The sequence below is a fragment of the Populus euphratica genome, unplaced genomic scaffold (assembly GCF_000495115.2).
Source record: "Populus euphratica unplaced genomic scaffold, PopEup_1.0 scaffold1414.1, whole genome shotgun sequence".
NCBI classification, from domain to species: domain Eukaryota; kingdom Viridiplantae; phylum Streptophyta; class Magnoliopsida; order Malpighiales; family Salicaceae; genus Populus; species Populus euphratica.
The window spans coordinates 3,433-15,057 of NW_011501263.1; the positions used below are offsets into that span (position 1 = coordinate 3,433).

At 31.2% G+C, this 11,625-nt stretch overlaps 1 protein-coding gene across 1 annotated transcript; it reads left to right on the forward strand.

The window, feature by feature from the left end:
• Nucleotides 1-8,598: 8,598 nt before the first annotated feature.
• On the forward strand, nucleotides 8,599-10,338 carry LOC105117568 (peroxidase 73-like). The gene is made up of 4 exons (XM_011015291.1): nucleotides 8,599-8,944; nucleotides 9,026-9,226; nucleotides 9,305-9,470; nucleotides 9,896-10,338. Exons 1-4 carry the CDS (start codon nucleotides 8,723-8,725, stop codon nucleotides 10,300-10,302), a joined length of 996 nt encoding a protein of 331 aa, XP_011013593.1. The 5' UTR covers nucleotides 8,599-8,722; the 3' UTR covers nucleotides 10,303-10,338.
• The last annotated feature ends 1,287 nt before the right edge of the window (nucleotides 10,339-11,625 follow it).

Here is an 11,625-nt window from a genome sequence, read left to right on the forward strand (position 1 = left end):
ACTAGGATGGCAGAGTAACGGAGGAACTTTAGTGACTCTTGAGACGCATCTTAGTAAACTTTCTTAACAAGGTCTATTATAATACTTCTTGAAATATTCAGGTTTACAAACTCTTGGATCGTTATCTATAGATTCTGTTTATATGCTCATCTAACAAGTATTTCTAAACCTTCATTTTCACACACACACTCGAACATATGATTGTGGGTTGCACATTGGATTATTACATTATTTGTGTTCTTTTGTTAAAGGTAACAACTAAGGGAAAGGGATAGTATATAATATGCAAAAAAAAAAACAAAAAAAAAAAAACAAAGTAGATAAGTTTGGTTTCGTAGCCTCCTTGACTTAAGCAAATAAGCCCGAAGGGGTGTTTGAACACCTAGTACCCTAAAGTCAACTGACTTGGGAGTTATTGGCCCAGTGCTTGTTACATGGGTTAAGGAGAAAGCTTAAGGGAATCAAACACTGCACTATCTACATATTAGTATTTGCAACCCGAGTTACTAAGCTCATAGGGGTGTCTCAACACTTGATACCCTAAGACCAACTGGTCTGGGAGTCATTAGCCGAAAGCTCGTTACATGGGTTCAGGATACATTGTGCTATAAATTCTTGCTTTCAAAAAAAAAGAAAAAAGAAAAAAAAAAGATAACAATCCCAACCCGAAGAAGTTAACCTTAAACATTAGAACAAAAATTTTGTTTTCTTCCATGAAAAGTTCCATAACTATGTTTTGATTTATTGAGCACCGAAAGAAGGTTTACTAATATCTTGTTTAAGAGGTATTAAGCATATATATAAATTTAATGAGAGTTTGTTTATCTGGATAGATTAATAGAAGTTAAATGATGAATGCCTTGCTTTGTGGTATTTGCAAATTGTTTTTCTATTTTAATGCTTTGATTACTAGGGACTAGTAATAAGCTGGTTGGGGGGTGTGATTAGTACTTAAAAGTGCATTCTCATTAAGGATTTATGTCATCATATTGCACCTAAAGTATCATTAAATTCCCTAACAAAAGCATGTTTTATATTAGCAAGTCTAAAAATATAATATACCTTTAATTCATGGTAAATATTCATCCTAAATGCAGGTCTATCACATAAATAAAAGGATTGATTGATGAGTTTAAGGATTGAAATTGAAAGGATAAAAAGAAGGCCAAACTTAGCAAAGTGTTGCTGGTGCATTCCAAACTCGAACACCGTTCAGTAATTTGATCATATCTGGAGCTGTAGATATCAGATTTAGGTCCATTTTACATCGATGGAAAGGTAAGACATAGACCTACAACTTTCATATGAAGTCAAAGACTCATTTCTTCCGTTTTCAAGCCCAAATCTTAGCAACAACGAAGATGTCAGAAGCTGTCCTGCAGCTCAAGCACTATTCGGTTTTTGGCTCATATCTTGAGTTCTAGAAGTCCAAATGAGCTCTGGTTTTTTTTTTTATGGAAAGCTGAGACAATTGCCCACAGCTTCCACAATTCATTTGGCTATAATTCTGATGTGAGCAATGACGTTTTGGCCAGCCAACAATATCAAAAATCAGCCCACAATATCAAAAAAACAGCAGCCATTAATGTCAAAAACCAGCCACCAAATCAATGGATGCCCACCAATTCTTCAATCAATCAATAGTTATGAAACTTAGCCTATAAAAGGAGGCATTGTCCATGTATTTAGTCATATATTAATTTTCATATCAAAGTTATCTTCTTGCTTTCTCTCTACATCTTTGTAATGTTCAAGTTTTCTTTTATGCTATAGTAATCTCTTGTTTATGCTCTTTCATTTCCTTTCCTATACTTAGTTAGCTTATATTATGTTTATGTTCTTATATTGTTTATTTGTGTTTTTCTCCTTCTTAATGTTTAGCTAAGTTAATTATGTCAAGGTGAAAAGGTTTCTCTAATGGTGTTAGAATAGGTATAATATAAACTCAACATGAGCTTTAAATGTTTATATCCAAGAAAGATTGTTATTAACATGTTTTATCTTTTTATCTTACTAATTCTTAATACCTTGCTTATTAAATGTTTAATTTAGATTTGTGTTGTATAATATTTGGTACATCAAATGCTTGATCTTTCATAGTTTTCGGCCGAAATCGTTATTATGATAGAAACTTGATTTGTTGTTAACATAAACTAGCAACATGAATGCTTGATGATATTTATAAGTATGGTACTACTTATATAAGATAATTAATATGATCATGTTAGTAATTTATAATGAGCTAATAACGAGAAATCATCCGATTAGAACCTCCTTTGTGTGTGGTTTCTAGTTGAGTAATAAAAAGAGTTTATATTATATTTATTTGAAATACCATTAGTGAATCCTATAACCTTGACATATGTTTTGTTATTGTTTAATCCTTACATCAATATCACATCCCAAAACTTTCTTCAACTCTTTTTTTGTTATTATTCTCTTCAAATCTTTTTCTTTATTTGTAATTTATATAATTCACCTCCCTGTGGTTCGACCCTGGTCTTGCCGGGTTATTTTACTTTGACACTCCTGCACTTGGGATAAGACATCAACTCTTTGATCGTGTCAAGTTTTTGGCGCCGTTGCCGGGGAGGTAAGTTCTTGTATAAATTAAATATTTTATTTTATTTTCACTTTTATTTGTTTTTCTAATTGTTGTTTCTTTTTCTTTTTCTTTTTCTTTTTTCTTTTCTTTTCTTTTGTATTTGCATGAGAGTTTGGACACGTACATTAAGTGGTAGACTTTCTAGAAAATCATCATTTTCTTCAAGAAACATGGCCGAAGAAGATAATTAATCAATTCATAATGAGAATAATCGTGTTAGAACACTTAGAGATCATATGAATCCAACAAGAACAAGTGCACCATCATGTATTGTTTTTCCTCCTGATGCATCTCATTTTAATTTTAAGCCAGGTATTATTCAACTTTTACCCACTTTTCATGGCTTAGAATTAGAACATCATCAGATTAAAGCCTTTTCCTTTTTCGTTAAAAGATAAAGCTAAAACATGGCTACAAAATATTAGGTCAGGATCCATTCATGCTTGGGATGAAATGCAACAACAGTTTTTAAAGAAATTTTTCCCTTCTCATAGAACAAACTCTTTCAAAAGACAAATCACCACTTTTACTCAAAAACCAGGAGAAACATTTTATAAATGTTGGGATAGATATAAAGACTTGCTTAATACCTGTTCTCATCATGGTTTTGAAACATGGAGATTGGTTTCACAATTTTATGAAGGGTTAACACCTAAAGATAGGCAAATGGTGGAATTGATGTGCAATGGAACTTTTGAAAATAAAGACCCTGATGAAGCAATGAAGTACTTAGACTTGCTAGCTGAAAATGCTCAAAATTGGGACACCACAGGTACTTGTGAGGCACCAGGTAAAACTCAACCTCATACATCTAATGGAGGCATGTATAGCCTTAGGGAAGATCATAACCTTCAAGCCAAATTTGCATCTTTAGCTAGAAAAGTTGAGGCACTAGAATTAAAAAAGAGTGGTCAATTAAAATCTGTTCAAGAAATTGTGTGTCAAATTTGTGAAACCAATGAACACTCAACTAATGATTGTCCCACGTTGCCTTCTTTTAAGGAATGTCTCCATGAACAAGCTAATGCTTTAAATAGTTTCCAAAGACCAAGTCATAACCCGTACTCACAAACATACAACCCTGGTTGGAGAAATCACCCAAATTTCAGTTGGAAGAGTGGTAACAATAATGCACAAACTTCACAGCCACCATTTCAAACACAACATAATTTTCAAAATTCTCATGGATATGCACCTCCTTATATTCCCCCTCCTAGAAGAAATCTTGAGGAAACATTACATGCATTCATTGAAAAGCAAGAGACAATCAACACTCAAAATGCTCAAACCATGGCTGATTTGAAAGATACTCTTGCAAAGTTCACATCTGCTCTCAGTTTTCAGGAGAAAGGTAAGTTTCCATCTCAACCCCAGCAAAATCCCAAGGGTCAATACAATTCAAGTACAAGCAATTCCGGAAGCCAACATCTAGATCAAGTCAAATCAGTCACTACTCTCCGCAGTGGTAAGGTTATTAAAAAACCCATTATTGAACCTTGTGAGAAAGAAGGTGAGTTAGTCTCCAAGGGTAAGGAAATGGTTGAAATAAGAAATAAGAAATAATTTTTTTATTGAAAGGTGAAATTAAAAAGAAAAAATAATTTAAGATCAACATAAAAAAATCAAAAGAAAAGGACTGAATTGGAAAAAAACCATACTTCAAATTGGGATTGAATGATGAAATTGAAAACAAATCAAAGTTTTACAAAAAGTCAAGAATCAAAATTAAAAATAAAAAAAATAAGGATTGAAAAGGAAATCCTTAAAAATAAAAGGAAAAGTATAAAATTTTGCATGACTAACATAAATTTCAAGAGAAGAAAAGAGAAAAGATAGAGAAAAAAAGCATTGCTGGTGATAAAATTGTGCCACCAATGACCACCATGTTGCTTTAAAGAAAGACGGAACGATGACATTTTTAATGACATGGTGAAATAAAAATTTTGACTATTAGAAAGTGCTACACACATCGCTTATAGGTTACGAGCACCTTTTACATGCTGAAGCGTGTTTAGTACATATTAACAATTTTTTTATTTTATTTAATTCAAATACATAATTACCTATAAAATATTTGGGTGTCACAAACACTTTTCAGATAACTAATGGACTGAATTAAAAAAATAATCATGATAACTTAAATAAAAAATATTTTTTTCAAAAAAGAATAATGATATATCTCAATTCATAGTCCATTAATTATGAAAGGTTGAAATAAATTGAGTAAAAAAAAGGACCTAACAAATCAACCTAAGTCAACTCAAGTTAGTATTACAAACCTTTAACTTTAATAATTAGGGTTGAGTCAACTTGAGTCATCCTGCCAAACTCATGATCTGAGTGATAAGATCAAGATAACATGATAGAAAATAATATAAAAAAAATTACAAAGCCTATTAAAAAAATAAATGTCAACTGATGTTAATTTTTCAAACTTGTAATCCGAGTTATTAAACTAGAAGCATTTTATCTAGAAAAATTATTAAATTCAATTTTTAATAAATCAAATGTTGAAGTATGAAATAAATAATTTCAATTTATACCATTAAACCCAATTTCCAATAAATCAAATGTTGAAGTATGAAATAAATAATGTTAATTTTACAAAAGGATTAAAAAAATATAAATTAAAAGAATGACTATCAAATTCAAAACATAAAATAAATTTCATCTTTGATTGAAAGATGAAATTAAAAAGAAAAACCAATTTAACAAAAGAGAAAAACAACAATAAAAACAATGAGGATCAAAACTAAATAAGAAATAAGAAATAATTTTTTTATTGAAAGGTGAAATTAAAAAGAAAAACCAATTTAACAAAAGAGAAAAACAACAATAAAAACAATGAGGATCAAAACTAAAATAAGAAATAGAAATAATTTTTTTATTGAAAGGTGAAATTAAAAAGAAAAAATAATTTAAGATCAACATAAAAAAATCAAAAGAAAAGGACTGAATTGGAAAAAAACCATACTTCAAATTGGGATTGAATGATGAAATTGAAAACAAATCAAAGTTTTATAAAAAGTCAAGAATCAAAATTAAAAATCAAAAGAATAAGGATTGACAAAAAGTCAAGAATCAAAATTAAAAATAAAAAAAATAAGGATTGAAAAGGAAATCCTTAAAAATAAAAGGAAAAGTATAAAATTTTGCATGACTAACATAAATTTCAAGAGAAGAAAAGAGAAAAGATAGAGAAAAAAAGCATTGCTGGTGATAAAATTGTGCCACCAATGACCTCCATGTTGCTTTAAAGAAAGACGGAACGATGACATTTTTAATGACATGGTAAAATAAAAATTTTGACTATTAGAAAGTGCTACACACATCGCTTATAGGTTACGAGCACCTTTTACATGCTGAAGCGTGTTTAGTACATATTAATAATTTTTTTATTTTATTTAATTCAAATACATAATTACCTATAAAATGACTTGATAATAACAAAGAAACCATGGTGGAAAAGAGAAAAAGTCTCTTGACACTAATTTTTATTTTTTTTAAAGAATTTTGATCGTTTCATTATGCTTTTTATTTTTTTATTTTTTTATTTTAGGTTAAATACCAAATGTCTTATCAGTTGACCTAATAATAACAAAAAAAATTCATTTTGTAAATACAAAAATACCTCTTAATACTAGTTTTAAATTTTTATATTTTCAAAAGCCTCTTAATCATTTTATTATGCTATTAAAATTAAAAAATATTTTATTCTCAATCAATTTTATAATAACTAATAATATTGTTAAAAACTTTAATGCCCTTAATAATTAATTTTAAGGATTTTTTATTTTTTTAATTTTTTTTAGAAGAGTAAAATCGTGAAAACATTGAGAACAATGTTTTGATGGTATTTCCCCTTTCTATTTTAACTTTCATTAATTATCTACCCCTTTTTTTCATTTGAATTATTGTTGCTCAAACCACTGCGTATTGTAGGAAAAGACTATGAAATTTTTACAAAGGTTATTTTGGTACTTGAATTTTTTCAATAATTGTTATAGTCCCTCTAATTTATTTTGATGATATTCTAGTCCTCTTTTGAAAGCTTTTTAGTCCTCTAATATTAAGGTATATATACAATTAAGTTCATAAATTACAAGAGTTTTTGAAATTAATCCTCTGCATGTAATAAATCCGTTTGGATAGAAAATAGGTGTATTTGATCAAACTTTAATCAACCAAATAAAAAAAAAACAAATGAGTGACAAATTGATAATGAGCAATAAAAGAGATTAAAAATTAACAATTTTCGCCCATGGTATTATACAAGCTTGTTTTACCTCATTCATGGTGGGACAAGAATTTTGCCTTTAGAGTAACTTTGGACCCGACAAAGATTGTCCTGTATATATATATTGCCCTACAGCAGACAAGAAGGTGAGGCTTTCAACTGTTCAGAAAAAGCTCAATCGCAGCTGTAACCACATGTTTTAATTAGAAAAGTCACTAAAAAAATTTGAGTCCATCATGCAGCCATATGACGTGCGTAAGGTAATTAGCTATATATAGCTAATTAGCAATATATAATAAAGAATTTAGGAAATCCCATTTGAAATTAGCTATATTGATGCAGGGCAGAAGTACTGTTTCCCTCGTGTTAATGACAAGGTTGACAATAGACATCTTTTCCATATTTTTTTTATTTTTCTTTCTTTCGATCAGGTTTTAATTCGTGATTTGATTGATAATATAATTTGCAGAAATTAATTGTGAGGAAATTATAATATTATATTAGCAATGGGACTCAAAGTCAAGCCCAGTGCTTGTCCTTGTTGCCGTTTTATATGGCATCCGACGTGAGCTGATCGAATTTCTTTTCTTTTCGGGTATTTCCATGTTTTATTTGCCTACAAGGCATATTCGTTCGCTTTGGCAACCCAATAATTCAACGTACGTGGTAACCTTTTGCCAAGTGTCCCCAGAAACGAAAAAACATCAAGTTCCTTTCTCGAGAAATTAATGGGCCCATTTTGGTGACATCGACGTGGCAGTACTTTGACACTTAGCCCAGCCCACTGATCTATTCAGAAACCGTTCAATTCAGGGCTGAAATTAAGCTGAGTTAAAAAAAAAACTTAATGGGTTAAAAATCTGGTTATAACATGTTAAACTCTTATTTTTTTTACTAGAATAGTATTGTTTTAATTTTAAAAAAATTAACTGATTTAATTAAAATTTGATTAAAATCTAGAATCCAGATTTTAAATCAAACCGGTCTAAAAACTTTGATATAAAATAGACCTAGCATGTTTGCTTTTTGTTACTCGAGATCATAAATTAAATTAAATTCAGGCCTCAAGTTGATTAATAATTACCTTGATTTTTCAATCATATACTACTACTATTTATAGTCACTGAAGCCCACAAGAAGCAGCCTTAACGTGGGTGCGACGTTCTATCCCCTTTTGGTCATCCCATGCCCCTTCTCAAGGTTTTTCCTCCGTCAATTGGCCCACGTCCTAGGGCATTTCTTTCTTATATGTCATGTTTATATTCTATTTACTATTTATCAAGTTAAAAATTTAAAAATTTATTAATTATATTCAATGAATATTCATTATTTATCGATCAATAAAAAATAAAATAATTAATATATATATTTGAAGTATATAAATATATGTTAAATTATAAAATGATAAATATTCTACAAATATATGTATTTTATATCAATATTATATAAAAAAATCTAAATATTCTACAAATATATTTATACAATATAAGTATATGTTTCAAGTTCGATTTCAAATTGTATTTAACAATATTTATACCCTGTTTATTTAATCAATATCCTTCTGGTTGGCATTGAATTTTCGACTCTCAAACATTTGGACTAAGGGAAGGGATCAGTTAAATAGTTATACGAAAGAAACAAAGGCGGCCAATCTACAGAGCCATTAGCTGACCACATCAAATTTTCATTCAAACTTAACATTACAATGATTAAAAATTTAAAACAATGCCATCGCCCAGCTGTCAAGAAAGATTCTAATCCAACTGGCTTCGTAAGACTATGAACACCTCTCTTGTATACCAGCCTACTATATAATCTCTGCATTTAGCAGCTTCTTTCCTATCAGCAAATTCGATTAAGTAATCTTCTGATCTTCAAAAATGGCAGCTTCCCGGTTCCATCTCTTACTTGTTCTTTCACTCACTCTCAGTTTGTGCCACTTCCCTGACACCACATGGGCACAGCTTAGGCAAAATTATTATGCTAGCAGTTGCCCCAAAGTGGAAAGCATAGTTAGGGGTGTAGTTCAGAACAAAATTAAACAAACTTTTGTTACGATTCCGGCAACTCTCAGGCTTTTCTTCCATGATTGCTTTGTTCAGGTAATATTTGTGGAATACAAATAAACAGCCCATTGCTTGATTCATTTTCTCTAGCTTAAGATTAATGTTTTGTTTGTACAGGGTTGTGATGCTTCAGTCATAGTGGCCTCCACTGCAACCAACAAGGCGGAGAAGGACCATTCTGATAATTTATCATTAGCTGGAGATGGATTTGACACTGTGATCAAAGCGAAAGCAGCTGTGGATGCCACCCCCGGGTGCAAAAACAAGGTCTCATGTGCTGATATCCTTGCCATAGCAACAAGAGATGTTATCGCACTGGTCAGACCATCATGTTCTTGATCTTCTTCTTCTGTTTTCCTGATATGTTCAAGGGCTATAAATGTGATCTTGATGCAGTCTGGTGGACCTTCATATCCTGTTGAATTGGGACGATTGGATGGTTTAAGTTCAACAGCTGCTAGTGTCAATGGGAAGCTGCCTCAGCCAACTTTCTCTTTGAATCAGCTTACTGCTATGTTTGCTGCCAACGGACTCAGCCAAACTGACATGATTGCTCTCTCAGGTATGACAATCATCGTAATTGTCCTAAATTCACGTGCTCCCATCACAGACATCTTATCTAGGTGGGTCCTGAAATTGGATCTCCAATGGCCACATTTGATAGGCCATTTATTAATTAATTTATTTTTTGTCAATGGAGCTCCTATCATCAATCAAACCCACAAACAACCTTTTTATACTCATATTGGTTTTTCAACAATGAAATGATGCATATTATAGGCTCTCTCTCTCTCTTTTTTGAAAGATAGGAGTATCTTTAGATGAATTTACAATTTCATTGAGCTTGATTTTTCTTTGCATAATTTTGATAATGTACCTCCAATAATATATTAAAAATTTTAATTATATGCAACTTCAAAAATGTGCACTATATTGTTTCAAGATGGATCCATTGATGATTTTTTTTTCTTTTTTGGTACCCATCAGCGGCACACACGGTTGGATTCTCTCATTGTAGCAGATTTGCCAAAAGGATATATAGTTTTAGCAGGAAAGGTCCGATCGACCCTACACTCAACAGAACATATGCAAAAACACTGCAAACCCTGTGCCCCAAAAAAGTTGACTCCAGAATAGCCATCAACATGGACCCAAACACTCCCAGAACCTTTGACAACATGTATTACAAGAACCTTGTGCAAGGAATGGGCCTCTTCACCTCAGATCAAGTTCTATTCACAGACCCTAGGTCCAAGCCAACTGTTACTAAATGGGCCGCTGACTCACAGGCCTTCCGACAAGCCTTTATCACTGCCATGACAAAGTTGGGCCGCGTCGGTGTCAAGAGCGGTCGAAATGGGAAAATTCGTCAAGACTGCGCAGTTTTGGCTTAAATGAAATTTGCTCAACATGGTTGGTTTTTTAACCCACTTTCGTTCACATTACATGTTGCAATCTGGAGTGATCGTGATTTTAATAAGGAAATGACAACACTTAGCAACAGAGAGAAAATAAATGATTTCACATCAGTTGTTTCTTTTTTTGAAAAAAGAAGAAGAAGAAGAAGACTTAGCTGTATTATAATTTGTCTAATATTAGACATTGTAATTGTCTTTGTGTTTTCCAGTAGATATGCAGTTGGCCTGCTTATCCTAACAAACACCCATATACACTTTTGTTTGATAACTCTGCTTTTCTGAACATTAATTTTGGAATTAAACATTTAAGAAATTAATTAAAAAATCTTGTGCTCAAGTTAAACTTAATGAGAAGGTATAGAAAGCTTGCTTCAGAGAATATCTGACTATTCTTCTGTGGAAAACAGAATGAAAAAAGAAAAAGAAATGAAAGATAATATTTGACTAGACATCTGATTATATTTCTTGTTAAAGGAAGCTATCATCAATTTGCAAGAAAATCATAAATCAGTTGTCACTTGAAACAAAAAACCCAGATAAATTAACAAGACACCTAGATGGAAGCCAAATTGGTCAGGTGGAGAAATAATTCTATCTTCAAAGACATGAAGCAGTTGCAAAAACGACAAAAAAAATACCCCACCGAGGAGGGAAAAAAAAAGCATCTTATGACTACGAAATCTAAAACAAGCTTTTAAAGGCTAACGATTTGAGAGTCGCGATCATAGATAATTAACGGACATATGTTTTAAAAATAAATGAATTATATATCTTTTTAGGAATACTCAAACCCACCAGGAGTACGTAATCTAAGCTACCAGTTAAATCCTTTTTACAACCTCAAAAGTTCAATGTATCTTGGCATCATTTTTTTTTATCCAATATCAACGAGCAACACTTTAAAAATATTTTATCCCTTATATTAAATTCAAGAGGCATCTTTATATTATTTGCATAACTCTTCTATCTATCTTAAAGTATTTTTATCCTATTATTTATAATTCTTGTCTTTTTCAAAGTAATTTGTACTAATTCTAATTCAATTAGCCTTCTATCACCCACTTTCTCTCAATAAAACGAGATTCACGATTTCCTTCCATACAAGATCTCGTAGGGAGTCATTTCAATTGTAGCATGATAAATGTTATTGTAAGTAAACTCAACAAGTAGTAGATGAACCTCTTAATTGCCTCTAAATTCTAATATGTAGGCTCTTAATAAAATTTTCCAAGTTCTAAATGGTTTTCTCTAACTGCTGACACGATTAAAGAGTTGATGTCTTATTCCAAGTACAGAAAT